A 27,699-nucleotide genomic window follows, 5' to 3' on the forward strand; every position below is an offset into this window, starting at 1 on the left:
TTTGAAAAAAAACATAGGGCTTCCCCGGTGGCACAGTGAGTTGAGCACAGTGCTGTGAAGCTGTATGCAGTCTCTGCAGAGCGGGTGCGATTCCCAGCCAGCCAGGGAGATACCCACATGGTGCAGCAGACCTCTCCTATCTCAACCGCTCCTCCTCTCAGCAGTGTTTTCAGTCATCTGCCTGTTCTGCTCCCCGCTTGCTCTGTCTCTGTTGAATACTCTCCTCCTCTCATGCCTTTGGCCTGTACCCCAGTTCTTGTATAAATAAAAAATAAATGTTTATCATGTGTTTCTACTTTGTAAAATATGCATAAAAAGAAAAAAAACAAGAAATCATTCAGATTTTGAACTCATTTAACTTTACAGATATTTACTATTAACTATAACTGAATATATGAGAGTATTTCACAACCAGAGTGACTTTCTTTGTCATAAATACATTGAAGCTTCCAAAATATTATTGGACACGAATCCAAAGGGTAGAAGCAGGGAATTATGAGTTTAAATATGTTTTTAAATGAAAGCAATAAGAAAGAACCATTTATGAAAAGAACATGTTGACTGATGATACAAAGATGTTATTATAAATAGTTCTTTGTTTCATACCATGTTCCAATACTGGATTCATATCTTATGATATTCTCAAGAGCAAATAATATTTCAGTGAATTATCATAGGTCATCAAAGTTTGGATTGAGATAGTCAAGACAAAGATCTGGAAAGGAATGGATTTTTGCAAATGCAAGGGCAATTATTAGAGCATCAGATTAAACTGGCTAACTGAGCATTAAGATGACTGAGGTACAGAGTTAACTATGTATGAACAAAGATACGTGTTCTTATTTTTAATATAAATCTTGGTTGATGTGCTAGCCATGGATGTGTAGCTCTCAAAGTTCTTCATGAGGAACTGAGATTGGAATGATGACTGAAAAAGCCACACGTTCCCAAGATCGCTATTAGCCTGTGACTGAGCAAGGTGGGCTATTAGTCAACAGGGGACTCCTCTAATGAACAAATTTGGCTTGGGGACTCCCCATGGTTTGGCTGAAACTTTCTCAGAACTGTGCTGCAGTGTGGGGTTCTTTATGTCCAATCCTCTTCCTTTCCTTCTCCTTGCACAAAATCCAGACCACTATCACAATCAAAAGATTGTTCTCAAATACTCTTACTCTTTCCCCTTTATCTTTCACATCTCTCCCTTAAATTTCTTGTGTTGCTAATACCTGACATCTGCTTCTCAGGAGACCCAAATCAACACTCTGGGCATGTTAAAAAATTTTCTTAAGTTTAAAGAAATACATATATAAATTGTTAAAATGTCAAAATATAGTTTGAATTAAAATAGCAGTTTATGGCCTTATTCCCACTATAGGCTCTCATCCCATTCTCAAATGTAACCATTTTTAACTCTTAGCAGTTTCATCAGGTTCTACCACATTTCTAAATAATATGCTGTCAGAATTGCATTCAAGAGCATTTATCAGAAACTTTAAAAGAGAATCATTACTTAATATAATGGGGGTTTGTTTCTCATATAACAAGAAATCTGAAGTTAAGCTGCCCATGATAAGACAGCTCTATGATACCAGTAGCCAGGTACCTATTTTCTATCACCCCCTTTATTAAGCAGCCTTTAATATTACTCTAGCAATTAATTCTTTCCTTGCATCATTTTTTCCCCACCTGCATTGGCTCACTCCCATTAATATACCAATAGAAATAGATGCTATGCTCCAAAGAAATACAGAAGTCCAATAAACACATGAAAAAATGTTCATCATTGTGGCATATATAGACAAGGGAATATTATTCAGCAATCAAAAAAGATAAACTCATGCCATTTGCAGCAAAATGGATGGAGCTAGAAGGAATTATGCTCAGTGAAATAAGCCAGAAGGAAAAAGAAAAATATTGGATCATTTCATTCATAGCAGGAATATAGGGGAACCAAATAAGACATCAGTGTAAAAAAAATAATAACAGCATAAAACACAACAAAGCAAAAACAGACAATTATAAATCAGAGACAAACTGCAGGGGAGGAGGTGGGAGAGGGATCAGAGGGAGAGAGAGAGGGAGGAGCACAGGGGACTGAGGTGATGGCGCTCGGGTGCATTGGTGAAGGAAACTCTATGGGGACTACACCTGAGGGGGTGGGGGGAAGCAAATATTGTTTAAAAATGAACAATGATGTAAAAAAATTTTTAAAAATTAATAAAGAAAAAATGTTCATCATTGTTTGTCAGGGAAACGCAAATAAAAATCACAATGAGAAACCATCTCACACCTGAATGACCCATATCAAAAAGTCCACACACAACAAGTCTTGGTGAGGATGTGGCAAAAAAGGAACCCTCATTAGACTGTTGGTGGGAAATTAGACTGGTCCAGCCCCTACAGAAAATACTATGGAAGTTTCTCAAAATATTAAAAATAGATCTACTATATGCGCCAGCAATTCCTCACCTAGGTATCTACCCAAAGAATGCAAAAACACTAATTCAAAGAGATATGTGCTCATCCATGTTCACTGCAGCACAGTTTACAACAGCCAGGTTATGGAAGCAACCTAAGTGCCCAAGGGCAGATGAGTGAATTAAGAAGATGTGAGATACACACACACACAAAATGAATATATATATACACAATGAATATTACTCAGCTGTTATAAATAAAAGAACTCTTGTCATTTGTGATAACATGGATGGAACTGGAGGGGATTACTGTAAATGAAATTAGCCAGAAGTAGAAAGACAAACACCATAAAGTTTCATTCATATGTGAAATATGGAGAAACAAAAGAGTCACACAAAACTGAACTATTAAAAACCCTGAAAATCCAACTGTAGAACTGAGGCTAGTGCATGGGGGGAGGGGGGAAAATGGACTATGGTGGAGGGTTATGGGAACCTTGGTGGTGGGTGTGGTAACATACATCTGAAGAGGTGGAATCCTAAATTTTTGGATTATATACAATTTTGTAAACCAATGTTACCTTAATAATAAAAACAAAAGACCCTATCTGTCCCTCAAACTCCTGCCTGATTTCTCCATTTTCTCTTACAACATAAACCCTTCCTTATGTTATAAATTCCTAATTCTCTCCTCCCATATTGTTTCAAATACATTTCAGTCAGGCTTCTGCTCACACCATCTACTGAAAATGTTCTTATCCAGATTACCAATGATCTCAGTGCTACTCCATTGGGGCATGTGCAGTTGTATGGGGGAATATAAAAATAAAATTTATTATTTAATAAAAAAAAATGGACGGTATTAGCAATATTGTAACTGGTATCTCATCTACCAGTAACACTTGAATTATTTTTTTAAAAACCTAGTTTATAGGATGCCATGCTCTACCTCTACTTCTATTCTCCTTATTCTCTTTTCTCCATCTCTCCCTTTTTCCTCTCTCCAATCTTCTAATGAACAAGGATCCCAGGCTCAGCTCTTTGGCCTCTTCTATTTCTCTCTGTACTCATTGTGTTGGTGAATTTGGCTTTAATGCCATCTGTGTAACTTTTCCCCAAGTTTATATTTCCAATCCAGATGTTTCTCTCAACTACAAACTCCTGTAATCAACTGTCTATTGACTTTCCTACTAGAATAGCATTTCAAACACAGCATGTCCCAAACTGAACACCTGGTACTTTCCTTAAAAATGTCTCTACTCAGAGCCTCCCCTGGTGGCACAGGTAATTGAGTGCAACGCTGTGAATCTGTCCCTGCTGGCCGGCAAGATACCCACATGGCGCAGCAAACTTCTCCTGTCTTGCCCGCTGCTCCCCTCAGCAGTGTATTTCGGTCAGTCTGTCTGTTCTGTTCCCTGCTCTGCCTCTGGTGAATCCTCTCACCCTCCTGCACATCTGGCCTGTACCCCGCTTCTTGTATCCTTGAATAAATAAATCTTAAAAAAATTGTCTTTACTCAATCTTTCCCTCTCAGCAGATGGCAACTCCATTCTTACAACTGCTCAGAAATTTCTTCTGTACCGAACACTTTTAACATCAGCAAACCCATCAGCAAAAAAAAAAGGACTCAAAACCCCAAATATATCCCAAATCTAACCACTTCAGAAAAATGGATATTTGGGCAAACAACCAGTAGTATCTTTTTTTTTTTTTTAAGATTTTTTTTTTAATAGAGGCATGTTTTTCTTTTTATTTATTTGTTTGCTTGTTTGTTTTTTTTTGTTTGTTTATACATGCACTGGGTACAGTCAGAAGCGCGGGAGGGCGAGAGAATTCACCAGAGCCAGAGCGAGGGGCAGAGCAGGCAGAAGGACCGAAGTACACTGCTGAGGGGAGCAGCGGGCGGCAGGAGAGGTCTGCGAGCCATGTGGGACCCTCCTCCGGTGGCCGGGGAGCAGCCGGGGATTTGAACCGGCACCGCAGAGGCCGCGGGCAGCTTCGCAACCCAGCGCTCTACCGCTGCGCCACTGGGGAGGCCCCAACCAGTAATATCTTACATATATATTATTTCCTTGATTTAATCATTATGTATTGGTTTTGTATTATGAGTTAAGAATCTAGTTCTTCTATATCTTTTGCTATCTTATTTATTATTAATTCTCCTATATTGGATCAGATAAATGATCTACCAGTTCCTTTTCTTCCCTTTCTCCAACATCTCAAGTAGAACCTTCTACCCTTGCCTCAATTTGGTCCACTTGCTCTCTAGGCCTATGGCACAGTTGTCATTCTAATATTTCCCTTCACTTTTCTGTGTGAGATCCTTTGGATGCTAAGAACAGTCTTTCTTGGTTTGTTGATTTACAGCAATAAATCTTGAAACATCTTCCTGAGAAAAGCTCATGCAGGTAATTTTATTTTTTAGAAGTACTAAGTCGAGTATGTCCTTGGTTGAGTGACAATTTAGAAATTTAGGCAAAATATCACTTCCCTTCAGAATTTTGAAGGCCTTATTCTGCTGCCTTCTAAATCCTTGTTGTTGACAAGTTTGATATGAGTCTGATTCCCATTCCTTTTATATATCGTGTTTTTCTTTTTTTTTTTTTTTTTTTTTTTTTTTAATTTTATATATCGTGTTTTTCTTTTTCACTCTGAAAAATTTCTGAATCTTTATCTTTGGTTTTTTAAAATTCATAAAATATCCCTTGGTATTGGTCTTTTTTCAATCATTGCATCCTTTCAAGTAATACAAACATTCTTCAGTTTGGGAAATTTCTTCTGTTATTGTTTTGTTTCTACCTTTTTGTATTCTATTATTAGTTAGATACTGGACCTTCTGGACTAATACTCTAATTTTCTTACTGTCTATTGTCTATTGCTTACTGTTTTGTCATTTTGTCACTATATTCTACATTACAGGAATATTTCAACTTTATCTTTTAAATCCTCTATTAATTTTTCTTTTCATTTTTAAACATTCTTGTTTATTTTTTCACAATATAGGATTTCTCTCCTCAGGTGTGGTCACCATAGTTTTCCCACCACCAAAATTCATGCCATTTGTGGCAACATGGATGGAACTGGAAGGGATTATTCTAAGCAAGGTGAGCCAGAAAGAGAAAGATAAGTATCGGATGGCTTTACTCATATGTGAAATCTAGAGAAACTAAAAGGATCAAAGACAAACTATAAGACTGACCCTTGAAAGCAGACCATAGATCCTAGACACTCATGAGGGGAGAGGGAAGGAGAGAATGAAGCAGGGGAGAGGATAAATCTTCTATTAATTTTTCTATTTAAATTGTCATATTTTTCACTCACAGGACCTCTTTCCTTCCCCTCTACTATTCCTTTTTTTAAAAAATAGTATCCTATTCTTGTTTCAAGGATGCAATATCTCATTTCTCTGTGGGATTAATTTTAACTTTCTGAATTTAGTTCTGTTTATTACACTGTCGCCTACTTTTTTCTTTTCTGTTTAGCTTCAAACTCAGAGTCCTCAGATTTACAGATGTAGAATGTCCTCAAAAGTACCCTGATCTTGGGCCTCCCCGGTGGCACAGTGGTTGAGAGCTGTGCTGCAAAGCTGCCCGCAGCCTCTGCAGCTCCACTTTGATTTCCTGGCCTCAGGAGAAGGTCCCACATGGCGCGCAGATCTCTCTTGCCGCTGCTCCCCTCAGCAGTGTACTTCCTCAGTCTGCCTATTCTGCTCCCTGCTCTGGCTCAGGTGTTCTCTCACCCTCCCACGCTTCTGACTGTACCCAATGCGTGTATAAATAAATAAATAAATCTTTAAAAAAAAAAAAAGTACCATGATCTCTGTCTCTCTGGTTATATTTAAAAGGAAGTCCCTACCTCGAAATCATATACAGTGTTTAAATCAATGTCACCTCAATTAAAAAATGATAAATTTAAAATAATTAAATAAGGTAAGCCATAAAACTAATTTTTATAAAAGGGAGTCTCTAAAAATTTGATTGGAAGCTTGATATATATTAGCAGGTTTGTTAACTTGGGTTTCACTGTAAGGATTTGGTTGGCACAACCACCTTTCTTAATTTTTTTTTTAATTTTATTTTATGCATACAAGAGCTGGGGCACAGGCCAGAGGTGTGGGGGGGTGAGAGGATTCACCAGAGACAGAGTAGGAAACAGAACAGGCAGATTGGCCAAAGTATACTGTTGAGAGGAGCAGCGGGCAAGTCAGGACAGGTCTGCTGCGCCATGTGGATTGCTCCCTGGCCAGCTGGGGGATCGAACTCGTGCTGCAGAGACTGTGGATAGCTTCATAGGTTGTGTCTTAACCCCTTCGCCGCCAGGGAGGCCCTTATTTTTTTTAATTAAGTGAAATTTTTTCTTCCATTATTGCTAATTTTTGGACAATATATGATTTCTCCTCTCAGATGCCACAACTACCTTTCAAGAGTAACTACCACCTATCAGTATCTATAGGCTTTGCTCTGGGGGAGTCTCTAAATACGCTGCATAGAGGCCTAGTCGTAGCTGTGAGAAAGGAGGTGGGGGAGATTTCACCATTCCAGATATGGGTTCTCACTTAAACACAATTTTTCAACCTAGCCACCACACTTCTACTTTGAATTATACGTAACTTCTTCGAGTCCAAGAACTCTCTGGTTTGGTGTTTTCCAAAAATCATTACCTATCTCATTTGTTCTTTATACAAATTGCTTCTGATTTTCATGATTTATCCTGCATCCCACTGCCAGGCTATCCTTCTATAAGTCTTCTTTTAGTAATGGTGCTCCCCTGATATAAAAGTTTTTATGAAAGTTACATTAATTCACTAAATTGTATCTTAGTAAAAGATTTAAAGTCCTGACAATGAAGCTCAAAGTTGCGTTTCAAACTTATCCCTTGGTTTTTAAAGGAGAATTCCCTGTTCCCAAGGGGTACACCTCCTCACTACAATTTAGATACCCTATATCTCACTTCAGTACCTTGATCTAAAGCTCTCCTTCTGGAATACCTTTCCAGTCAGCTTAGCCAGGTTTTACATGTCCTTTTAGGTTAAGTAAAAGTTATAAATTCCCTATAATTTTTTACAACACTTCAGATTATCTTGATCTTTATGTTTTCTCTAAACTATTATCTTTCTGATGCATGTCCTATAACTTGGCACTCATCAATGTCCTGGAGATTTCATGTGCCTATTTCCTTGACTAGGTGATGCTGGGAACTCAGCCCATACCTTATACATTCCTAGTGTGTCTCACAATTTTGATAGTCAATAAATACCAAGTGATGGGTTTGAAAATATAATATGCTATTACTAAAAGTTATGACTTATAATTATGATTTGGCAATTATAATTTTATGAGGAAATCAAATTTGTTTTCACATAACTTGATGAAAGGAAAGATCAGGTAATGATATTATTCATTCTACAACTGAAAAAGCTGTGATAAAATGAGTTACATATGGTCACAATTTATCTGTGATAGGCTTGGAAAATAATTTATCTTTTTACCTAACCTGCCATATAATTCATTATAGGACTTAAGCAAGGAAAGGAAACAATCTTTGCTTGGCATTTTAAAATTGTACTTGTGGAATTGTTATAGAAAGAAATCGGGGACAGTTAACTATATACTTTTGTAGTTAAATGTACATACTTGATTCAAATAATTTAATATAACCAACATGTATGAATTTAAATCTATGCTTAGTGATATTGTTTATAAAAATTATGCAATAATCTGCAAGAAAGAGTGTGCTTTAAAGCACAAAAAAATTGATTTTAGGAAACTAGAAAAAAATATGTATTTAACAGCTTGTAAAATTAACACTCTTAAGTTATATTTCACTCTTTTAATGCATCTCAAACTGGAAATAGGCATAATCTGAAAAACCAACTTCAAAAGATAATTTTCATCCAGAACATATGTATAGGTAAACCTTGATTTTATAAACTATTCTGAATTTACAAGCGGAAGGAATTTTTTAAATGATACAATTCATAGGCCACTAAATGAACAATATAAACTAAGCTTTGGTAATAGTGATAACCTAGAAAACCATTATTCAATAGCGGGAATAATCCAAGCTCACACTACATTCTAAAATCCTTCATGTTGTTGCAGTTTCCTCACTCATTCCTAAACAATTGAACATTTTGAAGAAATAAGGATGCCTTAAATGGAAGACACAATGATAAATTCCATAATCTTCAATATCTAAAAAAAAAAAATGCTTACATTACTTATGGAGTGGCCACAGTCAAAGTCTGACAGTCAACTATGCTAGGAACAAAATGCTAGGGAACTTGTTTTCACTCCTTTCCTAAAAGAGTGATGTTTTAGTCAACTGCTGTCATTTTTAGGGCTAAAAATGTTGGGAAAAATCGTAAATGGAAACTTAAACATATTTACCTTTGGAGCCACCATACTGGATGAACGCACAAAAGGGGAACCAAAGGATGCATATAGATGTGATTTACTTATTATGCAACTGTGAAAGGTTTAAAGGGATCCTTCTAAAAATGTACCTGTGATATTAGAGATAATCAGGAAACACTCTCTCTCTCTCTCTCTCTCTCTCTCTCTCTCTCTCTGTCTCTCTGTCTCTCTCTTTTTGAAGACCTAACTAACAGTCTTGCTTGAAATTGAGGAAGTGGATACATACTGCTATGGGATCTCTCAAAAGCCCCAACAATGTGGGGACTGAGCTGGGCCTGACAGCGGGGAGAGGTCAAGTTATGTTGTTCAAATATATTCCATTAAGAATGTGCAAATTGTAATAGGCCTATTTTAGGAGTAACTTATCAATCATAGAAATAAAGCACAAAATATGACAGAACATAAAGAAAAATAAGTTCCTTTAGAAACCTTAAAAGTAGACTCACTGCAGCTTCTGAAACCAATATTGTTAAGTTGCAATAAATTAGAAAAATTATGTATATAATCTATCACGAAAATTTCTTTTCTGAGTTGGGTGAATTCAAATGAGACATTCCTTTCTCCATACTGCCCCCATTCATACACATAAACTTGCTTATTAAATTTAAATGCAATAAAGTTTATTTATAAAGGATTGCCAACTGGGATGCTCCACTGCATACTTTAAGATGCATGACAAGTTCCAACTTACCCTGTGCAATCGTATGGGTGGAGACCATAGACACACCTCTTACTATAGGTGGTAGGCTTGCCCTCCAGTCAAATAATTTTGATCCTGCTTTTAAGGTGAGTAATGGCATTGAGAAGTATAATTTGAGCTGTACTAAGCAAAAAACTTTCTGGGGCATATTTTGTATTCAAGCTTTAAAGTCTGATTAAAGCTTTTTATGGAATCAAATTGTGATTTTTTTTAAATAATCCCATCTTTTTTAATGGTATCCTAAAATGAAATTAAGAAGTATTATGGGTCTCAAAATACTAATTCAGCCTTGTGAATAGTCTCTGCAAACTAATAATTTATGCCAGTTGAGGAGGTAACTAAACAGTTATCTTCATGGGTAAAGATAAACTAGTTTAAACAAAGAATGAGGAAGAGCTCGAGTCCATTAAAATGACAAACTGTGTTTAAATAGTAGATAAAGATGTGTTTGTAATTATTAGATTTAATCTTGTGGATTTATGGATAGAGTCATGGGCCTAAACTTTAGACTAGTTAGACCTAAATTAAATCACAGTGTACAGAGATAAGAATTTAAATTGACACAGGATCTTCAAATCCATAAAATAATTTTAATTATTATTAGCAGTGATATAACTACATGTATGAGTAGAATATTACTAGTGATTCTTTTTATCACACCAGTTAAAACTTTTCTAGGCAAGAAGTACTTTAAAGCCTACGAGCAAAGCTGAGGCATGTGTTCATTATTTTGTGATCATAGGATACTATTATTTCCTGATTATGTTCTGAATAGAAATCCATTCGAAATTTAGCTCACCTTGTCTAGGCCCCAGTAGTATGTACAATAGAAATTTCTGAGATAGGAATTTTCTGCATCTATAATGCCCCTCTGATAACGTGTGGCTACTGAGCACTTAACATGGGGATAATGCACCTGAGAAACTGAATTTTTAATTTTAGTTTATTTTAATTAGCTTCATTATATATATATATATTAAAGATTATTTATTTATACAAGCACTGGGTACAGTCAGAAGCGCAGGAGGGTGAGAGAATTCACCAGAGCCAGAGTAGGGAACAGAACAGGCAGACTGACAAAATACACTGCTTAGGAGAGCAGCGGACGCAGCAGGAGAGGGCTGTCGCACCATGTAGGACCCTCATGAGCGGCCGGGGATTGAACCGGCACTGTAGAGGCTGCGGGCAGCTTTGCAGCCCAGCGCCCAACCGCTGCGCCACCAGAGGAGGCCCCAATTTATATTTAAATAGCTACAGGTGACTATCATATTAAACCCACATGATAGAGCATCCTAAAAGTAACACCAAATATCTTGTTATGTTAGGTCCAACTGTAGCTGCTGGTTGATTTCTATAGCATAGTACTCACAAAGGCTTACTAAAGTGGTATGCCAACAGCCATTTGTCTATAGTTTTATCATCATTCAAAAATATTAGATCTATGTCAGTGAACCTCTAATACAACATTCAGACAAATCCAAATAAAAGATACTGTATGAAAATATTTTTATTAGTGTTTATAGTATGTGAACACAACTATACTGATTAATGTGGGAGCCTGATGACCTGTGTCAAACTGTCTAATGTTAGTTCTAGAATGACTAGAATTCAAACTATGAAATATCCACTCCTACAAAGTTTTTGTCCATTACCTATCATAACACAAGAATAGCAATTACTACATAGTTTTCAGCTCCGTTGGTTAAACACTGCAAAAGCATGTCAAACCATTTTACCTGACAGACATATTTGTTCTTCCATTTGCTCAGCACACACTGACTATTTTGCATCAGCTCCTGAAGGAAACAGAAAAAGAAAGTGAGTTGGCTAGTTGGCTACACACATTGTTGTTATCAGTTAAAGTGCTTCTGATTTGCAAGCAAAAAAAAAAAAAAAAATTCATGCCACACAAAGATGCAACTGTTTTGGAACTCCTCACCGGACAAAAGCAAAGCTATCATCACCATGAGAGTTGATCCTTTATGAAAATTAAAACTGTTGAAAGATGTTTTAAAACAGATTTGTTTGTTGCCATTTTTGAAACTTTTGGAAAGATACCTCCAACTCCTTGAGTGAGTCTCGAAGTTTTTCTGGGCGTTTGTTTTTGAGCGTCCATGGATAATCTCGTGCTGGCAAATAAAACATGTACTACAGTTAGTTAAACATGATTAAAAAAGGAAACTGCCTAGCAGTGTGTCTTGGGAAGATTAAAATAAAACACCTCCTTAATTGAGAGGAAGTGGGCTTCATTTCCATCATCAAATGACAGCCTTTTGAAAGGTTTTGTCATAAGAACAGGATTTTTACCACAAAACAATCTCCCTGATCATAATTTTATGACAACCAACAAGGCTCAGAGAATTCCTGGGAAAGTTTCCTAAGCCAGTGAATCTACTTCTTAATGGTGAATGACCCACTCTTTACCAAAGAATTAACATTTTCATGTAAATAATTAAATTTTTAATCCAAAAGAAAGTTCAGATTCTGCAAGATACCTCACTTCTGAAATTGTTTCAGTATATAAATATAGTGGAGGAAAGAAATGAAATACAGGAAAAAATTTGAAATCAAGAATCAAAGCATGACATTAAAATTAAAGACTGAGTTCAAGTTTTAACAAATTAGGCGCTAATAGTACTCTTTTCAACTAATTTTCTTTAAAATCTTTACCACAATTCAATAATTAAAACCTTTGTTTTGTTTTAAATACATTTAATTAAAAGGTAAAATTATTTAGTAGAGTCTCAATGTTAGCCTAAGACAAAATCAAATAAGTTCTGTTTAAAGGAATAAAATGTCAAATTCATTGTATCTATGATAAATGATATATGATAACATGAATTCATCTTTGAATTCTCCTAAACAATACTTCTAAATAAGAGTTCTGAGGCACACAGCAGGGGAAGAGGAGAGGGAGGGATCAAAAGAGGGAAGGAAAGAGCATAAGGGATGGGGGAGATGGATCACAGATGCTATGATGGTGGGAGAACTACAGGGACAATACCTGGGAGGAAAAATCAAGTATTACCCCAAAATTAACAACAATGTTAAGAAAATTAATGATTCTTTTAAAAGAGTTGTATACACATGTATATGTATGTGTATGTATACATGATATATAGTATATGTAGACACTGAAATTTTAGAGCTGATATATAGCTGATTTCAGCAAATTAATTTCATCTAACACCCTAAATTGTATTGTGTACACTATATGTGCAAAGTTAAAAATCATTGTTACAGCTACTAAAACAATATTTTTTAATTAAATGTCCACTTGACCATTTAAAATAAGAGAACAATTAGAATGTTCAGCTCAGACAACATTTTTATTATATTAAAGTCATTAAAACCATATTATATCCATATAACATATATAGCATATTTAGATATTTTAGAACAGAAAAGACTAAAGAGAAACAAAGCTATCGATATTATAAATCTTAAATGGGTAATACATACTAATAATTTAGGCATAGCCTAAGTAATGTTTCCAGACTTATAGTATATACTTATTTTAAATATATTAAATAGAAATATGGCTCATTAAGACAGCTTATGCTTACAGAAGCACATATCTTACCAAAACTGGATAGAGATTTCAATGATCAAAATTCAAAATGCTTAACATACACAATTCTGATTCATATGTATATACCTGGAAAATGGGAATTTATAATCATAAGAAATTTGGAAGGAATGAAATTTTTGATTCATGCAGAAAACTTAAAATATTTTTTAAAACTGAAACATCAGGGTTACATTTCTAATTTTATTCCCAAAGAATAGAAAGTAAGCTTACATTCTGCCAACTTCTGCTTATCTTCTAAGTAACCATGCTCTGTTGCTGAATATTGTGGGGCAGGAGAAATATAAAGGAGGAAAAAAAAAAGGAAATTATTTTTATTATAATGCTTTGTTTTTTTTAAACACTTGGTATTTTTATAAGCACTTATAAAATATATTATACACATTGTTGAGATCAGTAGTTTATGCCAAACTTTTAAACAGACAGTTGGGGAAAAGACAAACTGGATGCTTTAATTACATAGTTACTTCCTAAATTTGCAGTGAAAAGGCTTACACAGCACAACAGGTGGGCCAATATCCTCCGCCTGCAATCTCATCAGATAGGGACGGGAACTGCAACTGAGCCCAGAACAGAAGCTGCTTCAGTCTGTCATCAGAACCATGAAGTCAGCCTATTAACCACCAAGCTAAGCACACAGGATGCCCACACAAGCCCCACTTCAACAGAGACCAAAACAGGAAGTAACTCTAGCTAGAAAGACCTTTTGGCCCATCATGAAACTTCTGGGATTAACAGGATTAATCAGATAAAGAAAATTGATCATTCACTCAGAAATGCCTATTTCAGATATCAGGTGAGGATCCAGGAGGCCAGCATCAGTGGGACCATGCATTAACAATGCCCTCTACTGGGACACTGATAAACAACGTGAATAGACTGCCCAGTTATCAGTCTGATCAGCAGTAAAATGAAAATTTTCATGTTCTTCTACAGAATTTTCTCGGTATTTATTTTTTCTAGACCTCGACATCAACCTCAACATTTTTCTGAAGAACAAAAGTGACTTTTCTTGAAATTTTAAAAGTTTATAAAAAACAGAGTTCATTTAATGGTCATTACTTTAAAGTTTAGAATATTTACTTTATAAAAATTAGTGGATTAAAATAGATACTTTACTTGGGGGATCTTTCTTGTCATAATACTGGTAGATCCCGATGTCTCTATCTATAGAAAGGAAGAAATAGCATTAGATAATGGCAAAAAGTTCAAATCATTCTATATGGCAAGGGGGTGGGGTGGATTAAAGAGGGAGACAGAAACAGTTTGTTCACATTATTAGAAATAAAATCATTCAAAAATACCTACACATAGGTTCATCCATTATACTAGAACATGCGAAAAATTGGAAAGCTTATCAATCTAATTAGAAAAGAATACAGAAACCTGATATGGCATGAGAAAGGAATATAATAAAAAACTGAAATGAAGAAACATCAACGTTCTTTATTCACACTTCCTGATATTTTTCACGGGGTGCTACCAAAGGGAACTGCCACTAAGCAATGCCAAATGAAGTCAAAATGCCCTAACTACTGGATTGTGAGCTGTAGCTTTCTTTTTCTCCAATTTAGCTCAATTTAGTATGGTGTTTAGGGAAAATATATAGGAAAGAGAGAGAGGATTAGAGGAAGGAATGGATAAATTATCTGAATCTTGTTTAAACTCAAAAAGCCTCCTAAGCCATTCAAATGTGGATGCTCTGCCTGGGCTACAGAGAAGCAATGCTAGGCTTTCCTGATGTTAAGAATGATTTTACTACGGAATCTGTTCTTCCCACTTAACTATATACAAACAAAATAATTTTGTCTGTATTCTTCCTATGTATGTACAGGGAAATATTCTTCTTTGAAGTAACATTCCTTTCCTTCCATGCAAAATTACTCTATTACTAACAAAAGGATAGATCTGTTTCTAAAGAAGTGCAAGCAGTACAGGCTGCCCCCTAGTGACTGATTGCCCCAAGCTTTCAAACTGAATGGAAACTTCAAAAAAAAAAAAAAAAAAAAAAATTGCAGCTATAATTAACCTTTCAAATTTAGCTTTCAACATTTTAAAACGTTTTTTTAAAATAGTCAATCTTCTGTATTTATTGAATTGCCATTCTATTCATTATTCTATTAATTGGAACATATATTTTTATAGAATGCAGTTTATTTCTAGTAGTTGGCTTGAATTTCTCTAATAAGGAGTAATTGGGAAAGGTCACGAGTAGAGCCTCTTGAGTGCTAGTATTTTATTTCTTGACCTGGGTGGTGATTTGATGGGTGTGTTAACTTTTTTGATAGTTCAAAACATACCTCATGATCTATACAGTTTTCAACATGTATGTGTTATGTGCATATGTTAAAAAATGTTTTTTTCATCTAAGAACCATAGGTATTATGTACACAGGCAGTAGCCTCTATTATCATATTCTACTCTATAACTAGGTCCATCAATCCATGTATCCAAATATTTATAACTCTAGAAAAGTATGATGAAGATCATGAGGGGCCCCGAATTCTGCATCTGCTCCAGAGTTATGTTAAAACACAAACAAGATGAGGGGGGCATCCACATAAGGAGATCTACTCTACATGGGATGTCCAAACAAAAGTTGGGTGAAGATGGTATCCATGCAGAGGGGTCAGCCTGACACAGTGTGTCAGAACCTTAGCAGGGCAAGATCATTCACATGGAACAATGACCTAATGTATAGTGTTAGAAGCAGAACAAGATGAGAAAGACAACTACATATGGGACAGTCTAACATGTTAGAACCTATTTGGGGTAAGAAAGGAATACACAAGAGGGAAAGAATAGTTGCAGCGAGAGAATACTGATTATATACAGGGTGACTGATTAAAAATAAAAATACTGGACCCAGCTTTCCTGTTGTCAGAGATACAAATATGGAAAGGGAGAAAATTAGAGTGAACCCTGTGGTGGTAGATCAGAATTGAAGGTATTAGTGTGAATTGGTGGTTTCTGACATAACACAACATACATAGATACAGAAATAATTACAGATGTAAATATGTGTATAAACATACATAAACACACATGCATTTCTTAAATCCTGCCCACCAAGAGGGCCAGCGAGCATGGATATTCCAATAGCAATGGGAGATACAAAGCACACCCTGCTTCTAGATACCATTCTCTACTAAAAGGAATCAAGCTCCCTAGAGAAATGGCTAATTCCAGGACTGGGGAAGGGAATGTTTAATAAGAGTCTGGATGATCTGTTGTGCTCAAAAGAAGGGAGATACTCAAGTATTGACAGAGACATGTCACACAGACACAAAAACCAAACTGAAAGGAGTCCGATGGGCCACATCAGGGGCAAATTAATTATCAAAATAAAAAATGGCAGTAATGAGTTAAAAAACATTAAATAAAAATAGGAAATCTGGACCCATAGGGATAAAAGGTTCAATAAATATATAAAAAATTCAAAAAAATTGAAAGGAACAGGATATTTATATAATTTTAAGATCCTTCCTTACAAAATACTAAATAAAAGGAGAAAGTGTGCAGCAGAGAAGCCTATCAGGCACCAACTTAATCAAGCAATCAGAAAAATCATCAGAATAGGCAAAAATTAAATTTATGCACCACCCAATATGACGCACTAAGAACACAGCATTGCTTCTGAATTATTCCCACCAAATATGTATAACCTGAACCTAACTGAGAGGAAACTTCAAACGTATCCAAATTTAGGGACATTCTGTAAAATAACTAGCCTAAATTCTTAAAAAGTAGTACAGGACCACAAAGATTTTAATAAATAAATAAATATAAAAAGAATGAAAGATTTATTCCAGAATGAAGGAGATAAAAGAGATAAAGAGATTAAATGCAACCTGTGAATCTGAACAAGATTAAAAAGGACACTGATGGGACAACTGGTGAAATTCCAAGTATTAGAAGGCAGTACTAAAATCACTGTTTATTTTCTGATTCTGATGATTACAGTGGTGATACAGTATAACATCCTTTCTATCCAAAATACACACTAATGCCAAAATACACACTAATTGACAAGTTTTCTATCAGTTTGTTTCAAAAATTAAAAAAAAAAAAAACAACTTTAAATGTCAAGTATAACCAAAGCATTAGCAAGGTTACTAATTTAGTCTAAATGACAGTGAAGGCTTCTCTGGGTGACTTATTAAAGCTGAGCCGTAAAGTAGCAGGATTTCATATGGGCTCAGAGAATAATGTTCCCAGAAGACAGAATGTATAGGGCCTGCTGAAGATCCAGTTGGGGTGAAAAATTTACTACCCCTTTCTTCACCCCCTCACCCTGAGGCCATTGTGCATCACTGTGGGATTCTTCTCTAAAAGCCATTTACTGTCTCTAAATTGGAGGAGCAGGGGCAGGGATGGAGGACTTTAGGACAAATGGAGGTCCAGGGAAGGAGTTTGCTGGGCAAGTAACAGAAGACCAAGGACATAAGGAATAAAGATAGAATTATCAGATTTCTAACCATGGTGTCCAAGCTAGGTAGAAAGATAACTGAAGAAGGAACAATAGATTAGGAGAAATGAAGGGATTAAGATATTGATAATCTTTAAAAAGCATATAACCTAAATATATAAAGTTAAGGGAACAAAAGAGATGAAAAACAAACAAGATTCTAATCATAAGTGTATCTGCTTGCTAGCTTCATTAACAGTAATAATGTTTTGCCTTATAATCATATCTAGAAAGCATCAAAATAGCTAATAGCACATTTTCATTAAGATTTAAATATTCAGAAACTAAGGCATTCATCACTTCATCACTGCTTTTTGAGTGTGAGAAACAGAAGCACAAAATATAACATAGAAGGACCTTAATTTCTTCAAGTCCCATTTTTTCCTTCTGTAAGAAAATTATATCTATAGATGATTGAATGCATCTATCATGCTTCTTTTTAAAGAATATCTGCATTGATACCATTTGGACCTTTCTAGAAAAATATCACTAATTATGACATTACCAATGTCTTTGACAATGTAAAAAGTGTTTTTCATTTTTGGCATTTGATCTCTTAAAATATCTAATTCAAACATGTGCATGGTCATAAAAATTCAAGAACTGCTAAAAGGCTTTCAACAAAAACAGTATTGCCACATGGTGTATCTTCCATCCCTTTATCTGCTCCCTAGAGACAACTATTTTAACTCTTAGCTATTTCCTTTTTTAAAAAAGATTTATTTATTTATGCATACAAGAACTGGGGTAGTGGCCAGAGGTGCAGGGGGTGGGGGGAGGTGAGAGGATTCACCAGAGACAGAATGGGGAACAGAACAGGCAGATCTACTAAAATACACTGTTGAGGGGAGCAGCAGGCAAGGCAGGAGAGGTCTGCTGCGCCATGTGGGTAGCTCCCTGGCTGGCTGGGGATTGAACTCGTGCTGCAGAGGCTGCTGATAGCTTCACAGAGCTATGCTGTGCTGTGCTTAACCTAACCCCTTGTGCCACCATGGAGGCCAAACTCTTAGCTATTTCTTCTGGGATATACCTCCATCTTTATAAATAGTATGCTTGACCTATTACTCTTCGATTCTTCAGTTTGGGTATTATCTATTGCCAATCCACCATGGAAAAAGAAGTCAATTCTCTACCACTGTACACCGTTCCCCATCTACTACCACTTACACTTCTTCCCCACTCTCCCATATTAAAAGCACTGTTTTTAGTTTAGTCTGTGCTGACAGTGCTATAAATACATAAGGATTATTCACAGCTGAACCTAGGGTACATTGTAATTACATTTCCTTTTTTATACAATTACCTTGTTTTCTACCTGCTTTCTAAAAAATATTAACACTAATTAATTTCCATTATGCTGTAACATATCAGGTGACCTATCAGTATAACTTTTCAATTGGCAATATCCCTCCTGGAGCCTCACAATCTTACTCCATTGCAAGCTGGCGAATGTCTAGGTCTACTGCACAGATACTGTTCTTGATGTAGAGAGATATCTTCCTCTGTCTTGATTTAATGTCCTTGTTTGTAAGACATACAACGGTCTGGTAGCTTACTGAGAAAAGGACATTAAGTTTGGTGAGATTTACATAACTGAAAAAGTCTGTATTTTCTTCTTGCAAATAGCTGACTAGCTGGCTGGGAAGAAAATTTAACTTGGAAATAATAATTTTTTTTTAACATAAGGTTTCTGGATTTACTGTCTTTCTCCGGTGTTCAGAAATTATACAATGTTATGCTTTGATACAAGTCTTTCCACATTCATTGTGTTGGGTACTTTATGGGCCCTTCCAACTTACACTCATCCTCTTAGTTCTAGGAAATTTTCTAGTAATAGAAAATTTGCATGTATTTTCCTTCCCTACTCTTTTCTGATTTTCCTAGAGTTATCAGTTGAATACACAGTTCTGTTGGATCTCTAACCTATCTGTTACTCTCTTCCCTATTGATTATCCATGTCTTCTGTCACAGTATTCACTTCATTTTTTTCTATCATATTTATGCATATTTCAACATAATTATGCACTCTTGATGGTAGTGTGATTATCAGAGAAAGTAGACATAAGTTCTCCCTATTCTACCATCCTGGGTTCATCCCTCTTTATTTTTTAAATTTTCAACTTTTCTGACGGAATTTCTTTTACTGTTTTTCAGTTCTATTTTTCTGCTACATATTAAACACTGAAAAGATTAGTATGATTTTCAGATGTTTTCTGAAATTTCCATATTTTGTCTCTTGCTAATCATATTTAAAAGTAAAGCATTTGAGGGGCCTCCCTGATGGCACAGTGGTTGAGCACTGCACTGCAAAGCTGTCCGCAGCCTCTGCAGCGCTGGTTCCATTCCCCGCCTGCCAGAGAGAACCCCACATGGCGCAGCAGACCTCTCCTGCCTCGTCCGCAGCTCTCCTCAGCAGTGCCTTAGGTCCGTCTGCCTGTTCTGCTCCCCACTCTGGTGAATTCTCTCACCCTCTCACACTTCTGACCTCTACCCCAGTTCTTGTATAAATAAATAAATAAATCTTTAAAAAAATAAAAGTAAAGCATTTGGAAATTGATTGGAAGATCTGTGTACATGAACAGAACTTATCCAGGGCACAGGTTGTTTGCTAGAAGAACCCCTCAACTGTTAATATAGATAGGTCATCCCTCTGAAGCCACGCAGTCACCCTAGAGCAAACCAGCTCAAGTTCCTGCCTTCTTGGAAACCCACCATGACAGTGTCAGAAACACTGGAATTAAAGGGACCTCATCATCAGTCTACAAGCTTCACTTCATCCTCCCTTTTAACACTGCCCCCCCTGGAGTTTTTGTCCCTAAATGTAGAGTCTCCCCAGTAGATATTTCTATATGAGAGGCGTTTCACTATCTCTTGGGCAGACTTTTCATACCCTATGCCTCCTGCCATATCCCCATTTTCTACAATATTGGATTACTCAAATTTTTGTACCTTTCTAGAGTTTTGATAAACAAATTTCTTCTACTCTGTAGAAAGTTGATATTTAGGTTTTTAAGCTTTGCTAATTCCTCCATCCCTTTGACTTATCAAAATTTGTCTGAATACCACTGTTTTTTCTCTTATTCTCTTAGTCCTTGTGGGTTTATACCTACTTTGTTTTAATTCATTTATTCTCACTTTAGAAGAGTTTGGAAAGGAAGCACATTGTGTGCAATTTACTTTAACTGGAAGTTCTATCCTTATACATTTTTTAAAAAATTTTTTATTAATTTTTTTTTATTTTTTACATCTTTTTTCTTTTTTTAAATCATTTTTCATTTTTAAACAACATTTGCTTCTCCCCACCCCCTCAGTTGTAGTCCCCATAACTACCCTTACACATTTTAAGCAAAATAAACTTAATGCAATTATAATGACATTACTCTGTAATCATACATGTATATTATATATATAAAGAAATAATACATTTCCAGGCAAATCATTTTATTAATAATGGTGCCAACGGAATATAAATAAGACTGTCTTCATAAATATAAGAGTTGTTTAGGTTAAAGAGGAAAAGATTTTTAAAAATGTTTTCTAAGGACATATTATCCTATAATTTCAATATACATTGTTAAAACACATATATTACTCCCATTCTTCAATGTGAAATGGAAGAGCATTAGTATAACTAAATTTTAATTGTATTTAAAAAAAATTTTTTTTAAAGATTTATTTATTTATTTATTTATACAAGCATGGGGTATAGTCAGAAGCGCAGGAGGGTGAGAGAATTCACCAGAGACAGAGCAGAGAGCAGAACAGGCAGACCGACGAGGTACACTGCTGAGGGGAGCAGCGGGCGCCAGGAGAGGTCTGCGCACCATGTGGGACCCTTGCCTGGTGGCCAGGGTTCGAACTGGCACTGCAGAGGCTGCAGGCAGCTTCACAACCCAGCACTCAACCACTGCGCCACCAGGGAGACCCGTATTTTAAAAATATTTTAAAATTTCAAATAGAAATGCCTTTTCTCATTGGCCTGCAAATAATTGGTAACATATCAGTAATTGTGTGTATCTTAAGAGGAAAGAAATATTAGGTCAATAAAATTAATTTTCAAGACACAAAATTCAACTCAACCTGAAAAAACGTTAATCAGAATATGAATTATTTTCCATTAGTCAATTTTTGATTAAAGAAAATAATGCAAGTCCCACTGGAGATACCAGGCTCTAACCTTTGCTAGTACTTATTTATAATGCTGTAACTTGTATTTGAAAAATCTTAAAATTAATCCAGAGCTCATTTACCTCCAATGTGTAAGGTATTCTTCAAAGACCACAGGTGCAGTTGCGTCAAGCAGAAAGACATCTGATGGCTGAAGGAATCTCTGTCCTGTTTAAAAATTAAAAATAGGTACCTATTAATTGTCCTATATTGCCAATAAAACTAAGATCCCTTAGAAATAATATAAAAATTTGCCACTACTGATATTTGAGATTTGGTTCATTGGAATAAACACACATTGATGTATGTTTGGTTAATCATCCAGTAATAATTGCCCAAAATGAAAAACATATTTTCCTAGATTTAGGAAAATATGTTTAGGAAATATATTTAGGAAAATCACATTGAGTAATGTGGTAAGAAGAATACATATATTGATATTGGGGTGTTCAAGAACATATGTTTGGTTTTTAAGATAGCATATTTAGAATTATTTCATATTTAAGCATTTTAAAAACATTGTTAAGGAAAGGAAACATCTGTTAGGTAATTATTAAGCACAAGCACATTTCATGGTATATTTTTAATATACAAAGCAAATATTTACAATCTCCTACATACAAACAGGTCAATTAAAGTGGAATTTGTGAAGTAAACGGTAGACAGTTATTATAAAAAAAACACAATTTACTGACAAGTAAACTGTGTGAAACCACATTAGTATTCAGACTCGTTTGCTAATGTATGAGATCCTGATATTCTACTCTGACTGAATTGGAAAAAAAAAAGGTAGCAAAAATATACATCCTGCAATTCCTCCCAGTTTCAATAGCAGGATATTATGGATATTTTTTCTTAAATCAAATGGAACTTTATCAATTTGGACTGATTAGAAGTCAATCTGATCAGAAAAAAAGACAACATTTTATAAATATTTGAAATTAATTTATATAACTTTCAAATGTTTGCTTGGAAATACATATAGTACTATTTACACTTTACTATATTAGAAATACATTCAGTAAACTAATGACCTTTTTTATAGAGATCATAAAAGAATTACACTTTTCAATAATTTTTTGAATAATGAGAGAAGCTTAGAAAATATTTTAAGACATCTTTTAGATGGGGGGAAAGGACCTCAAGTTCTTTAATTTCACAAATAACTAAAAATATTTCCCATATCATCAATATGAGTGATAATCCAAAATAATTTTAACATAAAACAAATTTCTTTGGCCCTTCCTTTACCTTTATATTTTACCTCACAATGCACTTATAATCATCAAGGAACAGTTGTATGTTCAATTAATGAGACACAGAATGCTAATTATTGAAATGGCAGAGTAAACTGTGTGGCAGCATGAAGGTTCAAGGCCTGCCTGTAATGGTGGGGCTCTGAGAAAGCTGCAGAGAAGCTGAGAAATGTTAGTAGGTCCTCACTGAAACATAGAACTTTATCAGTTAAATGATCATGATGAAAGTGATGCTGATAATAACAGATAATACTAAGTAATTACCTTATGACAAGTGTTGTAAACATTTGTATGTATTAACTCATTCAATACTTGAAGTACTCCTTTGAAGTAGTATAGTCAATGCTCCTGTAATGAGGAAATGGAGACACAGTGGGGTGACAAAGCCAGCCCACTTTCAACCCAAGCACACTGGCTCCTGAGTCCCTGCTCACAACCATAGCGCTCTTCTGTATTGGTCTGTCTAAAGGTATGAGAGGGAGAGTATACAGTATTTTCTGTAAAAGGATTGCATATCCCATGGATGGCAGTAGATCAAGATGCATGGCGGGAAGTAAAAGAAAAGTGGAGTTGAAACGGGTAGCAAGGAAGTAGGCTACAAGAATAATAATAAATTTTAAATTGATCTCAAGTCACCTTCTCCCTGTACTACAGTACCTTAAGAGGTTAAAGAAGATGAAACAATAATCCTTCTGTCCTCAGACCTGCCCTGCTCTAACCAGAAGCTACCTGCCAGTGGATATAGCTAGGAATAGCACAGAGCAGCTACTGGACTACTCCATTCTCCTACTCAAACATTACTATGAAAAAATGGTACATTTTAGTATGCAGTAGAGAAAGGGGATATTAACTTAATTACATATTTTTCAATTCAACTATTACCTTCCAGAGTTGTGATCCTGAAATGACTCTAGTGATGCTGCCACTACTCAAAATATTTCCAACGCTGTGTTCTTTGGAATTGTTTTCAGTTAGTTTTATGAGGCTTATTTCAGAAATTATTATAGTTATACTTTTTTAACTGAAATAGTGATTTAGAATATGTAAACTGCACCCATATCATTTGGGTGGGTAAGGCCTGGAGTATTTAAAGAATCAGTTAATGAATTAAATATTATTTTGCATTCACTAAGTTTACTGTATGGAGTGTAGACTCTTAACTATCCTGTTTCTTAATCTAACATCTGTTTATTAGCTAACGTGGATAAATTATTTCTCTGTTTCTAAGTTCTCCCAATCATAAAATGGTTATAATAAAATACCTACCTCAGAAGTATTGGGTGGGAACCTTATCATCGCTCTTGTTGCTTCTGCTTGCAATTACTCAATATGTCTGTCAATTTATTTGGAAAAAGAAGTATGAAATGTGATCTCTTATTTACATTGTAATTTCACAAGTTGAAATGATTGAATACTAAATCAAATAGGGGTTTTATGAAAGAAGAATAGCTGTATGTAGAGACATTTCTAGACAAGAAGAGATATTTAAATTAGGACATGCAACTGGGTAAATATTTCATTGGGAATAGGGAAGAAAGGATATGATAAAATACAGCCACGTGCTGCTAAATAATGGGGAAATTTCATTGTTAGGCAGTTTTATCCTAGTGAACATTATAGAGTGCAAAACACAAACCTAGAAAGCACAGCCTACCACATACTTAGGCTGTGGCATAGCCTACTGAGACTACCGTAGTATCAATATATATATTCTGTCATTGACAAAACACTGAAGCAATGCATGACAGTGGATGCACACTTCCTGTGATACTGAGCATCAAAAATCATGACTTATATACGATATTAGAAAATAACAAATCATACTCCTCTCATGTTTGTTGGATAACAATAATTATAATTTATGACAAGGGCAAAGTTTAGCTACAGAAAAGGCTTTGTTTTGCAAATAGATACAATTTTTTTCTAGCTGAAAATTTTACTTATGTACCAAATAAATTGATATTATGTATCACATCAAATATATTTATGAGGGGGCTCCCTGGTGGTACATTGGTTAAAGTCATTGCCACAGCCTGAGTTCAATCCCTGGCAAGGAGCTAACCCACATATGGCACAGCAGACCTCTCCTGTCTCGCACACTGCTCCCCTTAGCAGAGATTTTTCAGTAGATCCGCCTGTTCTGCTCCCCACTCTGTCTCTGGTGAATCCTCTCACCCCCACCCCCCGCACCACCTGGCCTACATCCCAGTTATTCTATGCATAATAAAATATATATATATTAAAAGACTTCATTTAAAATTCCATTTTTCATTTTAAGTCAATTTAATAATAAAGTATCTGTCAGAACTTTCCTCTGATAACAAAAATGGAGAGTGAAGTATGATTTTCTTTGTAAATTATGTTGGCTATTTCTAAAAGGTAAAAATGCTTTTAACTTAACCATAGGTCCAATGCCAATATCTACTACATTTGAAAGTCCTAAACTACTCAGAAATTCCAGTGTTTGAGGGAGATTAAGCAAAATGATGTCTGTGGAGAGCTTTTAACTTCAAGTGCAAAGAAAGCATTGCACAAAACATTTGGACATAAATGGGAAATTCTTAGAATAACAGAATTTATGATCTGATTTTTCAGCTTAACACTCAGTGATTTATGTCTAATTCCAATAAGGATGGAAGAATTGAGAAAAACATACAAGGAATTTCTCAAAATGCTCTACTTTCTGCTCTAGTTTCTGTCTAAAAGTACAGGACAAAAAGGGGAGAGACACATTCTTTATACCGGTAACTTATAAAGGATCTTTTTGTGGTCCCCAAGGGAACATTTGGTATAAGGATGGGGAAGTGGGCAAAGGGGGTGGTACTCAACAGAAAGGAAGCAATTCATGTGCTGTGTGAGGCTGCTATCTAGACAAAACAGGATCTGTATCCAACAAAAGTAGACATGGTGGCCAAGGAGTGATCCAACCTACCTGAAGAAATGGCAGCAATAATCAGTTGATGGAGCAGACTTAGCAAGCTGTGGGTCAGGCAAATAAGAAAAAGGCCAATGTATGTTAGCCAATGACTGGACTTTTTTATGAACACATGTAGCATAACTCCTTTGCACTGTTTCTAATTAAGGAGAAAGCTTTGCCAGGGACATGCATTAATAAGCAAGGGGACCAAAGACAGTTAAATGTGATCTGCTCATCATTCTTTCCCCCTAAACTTCAAATATCTGCTAGTAAGAACATATAAAACTAAAGAGAACTAATGGAGTAAACAAAACAAATTTGTAACATCTATAATAATAAGTAGATGGATAAGGTAGGAGGGAGCCAAATCAATGTCCTTTTTAGTCCTCAAGATGTCTTTACGCTGCACAGGTTTTTTGAAGAAAAAAAAAATGCGGACTTTTAAACATCTTACATCTTACTCAAGAATGCCACCAGTTAAAAAGAATGCTGATAATTTCCTTGTTTGAAAAATCTGCCTGAGGAAGTAGTCAAGACTGAGCTTGTATTATTCAAATATTGTATTAATGCATAAATAGTTGTTTTGAAGGAAGGAAGAAAAGAATTTCAGAAGAATGCTGGCTTCTGTATTTTAGGGGGGGCGGGTAATGCACAGGAAATAAAAAGGCAGTGAAATTGGGAGTGCCTAACAAAGTAATCTGAGAAATGCTGCCCCACTCAGTACCCTCGTGCATTTCTCTGGAGATATAATCCAATGCACATGACTTAGGTTTACAACAAAAGCAGCTATATAAGGGGAAAATAAATAAAATATGTGACTATCTTATTCATTAACTATAAGTAAAATAAAAAATTAAAATTAAAAATCCAGCAAATATTCTTATTGTTGAATACTGAATAGAAAAATTATCCAAATGAAATTAGCCCCAAATTATCATAATTTAATTTTTTCATTTATTTTAACATATCATAACTTTCACAATTTTCTATTTAGTTTTATAAGGTAGTTGATGATGGCCTGAGATGTAACAGGGGCCATTCTGCATGAAATTATCAGTCTCCATGACAGTATAAGAAGCATGACTTAAGTTGAGCTTGACCTAAATTTAAGTGATTGTTCTCTTTTAAATGGCAGACTCAGCCCCTGATTTAAGGAGAGATAACAGAATCCTAGAGAGCCCTACGTAGTTTTGCCTGACATCCTTAGAAAGTTTAAAACCTTCCCTCCAAAACAGATTACTAAAAAATGTTTATTTGCCTTAAGAATAGTTGTTACCAGACAGATTCAATTTTAAGAAAGTAATATGCAAAACAGAAGCAGTTGTACTAAGACATTATGACGAGTTTTACTTCTGATAACCTTCTTATGAAAAAATTGAAACTGTCACTAACTAAACCTGTAAAATACTTGTATCCTGACAGTATGTCATTCCCTAGTTTCTAAAGTCAGCTATTTTGACTGCTCTGAGGACAGGAAGCTTGAGGGCAAATAAAACCTAATGTAAAACATGATGAGGAAGAAAGAATTAACAAAGAAAAGACACTGCTGCAGTTTAAAAAAAATAAATGACACCATGGCGCCAACAAGACAGTTAAAATGAGTGTATATTAGCAAAAATACCTATAAGAGCCTAAGGGAATCTTTTTGGGCATCAACTTAAAACATATATTTGCTATTTATTATCAATAACTCTCTGAAATACCTATTCACCAATTCAAAATGTACAAAAATAAAGGCAACTAAATAGTATGAATTCAAGATAAATCAT

The 27,699-nt window shown here is 35.3% G+C and overlaps 1 protein-coding gene across 10 annotated transcripts in view; it reads right to left on the reverse strand.

Moving 5' to 3' along the window:
- The window catches only part of WDPCP (WD repeat containing planar cell polarity effector), a 301,344-nt gene that overhangs the window by 210,281 nt on the left and 63,364 nt on the right, over positions 1-27,699 (reverse strand). For 8 of the 10 annotated variants that reach the window (XM_054701619.1, XM_054701618.1, XM_037527477.2 and 5 more), the window contains exons 2-8: positions 25,946-25,992; positions 24,280-24,346; positions 21,841-21,925; positions 14,242-14,289; positions 13,336-13,380; positions 11,592-11,662; positions 11,270-11,329 (exon numbers count right to left, since the gene is read on the reverse strand). In XM_054701619.1, the coding sequence (XP_054557594.1) occupies positions 11,270-11,329; positions 11,592-11,662; positions 13,336-13,380; positions 14,242-14,289; positions 21,841-21,925; positions 24,280-24,309 (339 nt within the window). In that variant the 5' untranslated portion in view covers positions 24,310-24,346; positions 25,946-25,992. Of the gene's footprint in view, positions 1-11,269; positions 11,330-11,591; positions 11,663-13,335; positions 13,381-14,241; positions 14,290-21,840; positions 21,926-23,277; positions 23,362-24,279; positions 24,347-25,945; positions 25,993-27,699 lie in introns of those variants that run through there. The other 2 variants (XM_054701620.1, XM_054701617.1) reach the window with 2 other exon arrangements.

This window comes from Talpa occidentalis, unplaced genomic scaffold, assembly GCF_014898055.3.
Source record: "Talpa occidentalis isolate TD23 unplaced genomic scaffold, MPIMG_talOcc4v2.1 talOcc4.5, whole genome shotgun sequence".
Taxonomy (NCBI): Eukaryota; Metazoa; Chordata; class Mammalia; order Eulipotyphla; family Talpidae; genus Talpa; species Talpa occidentalis.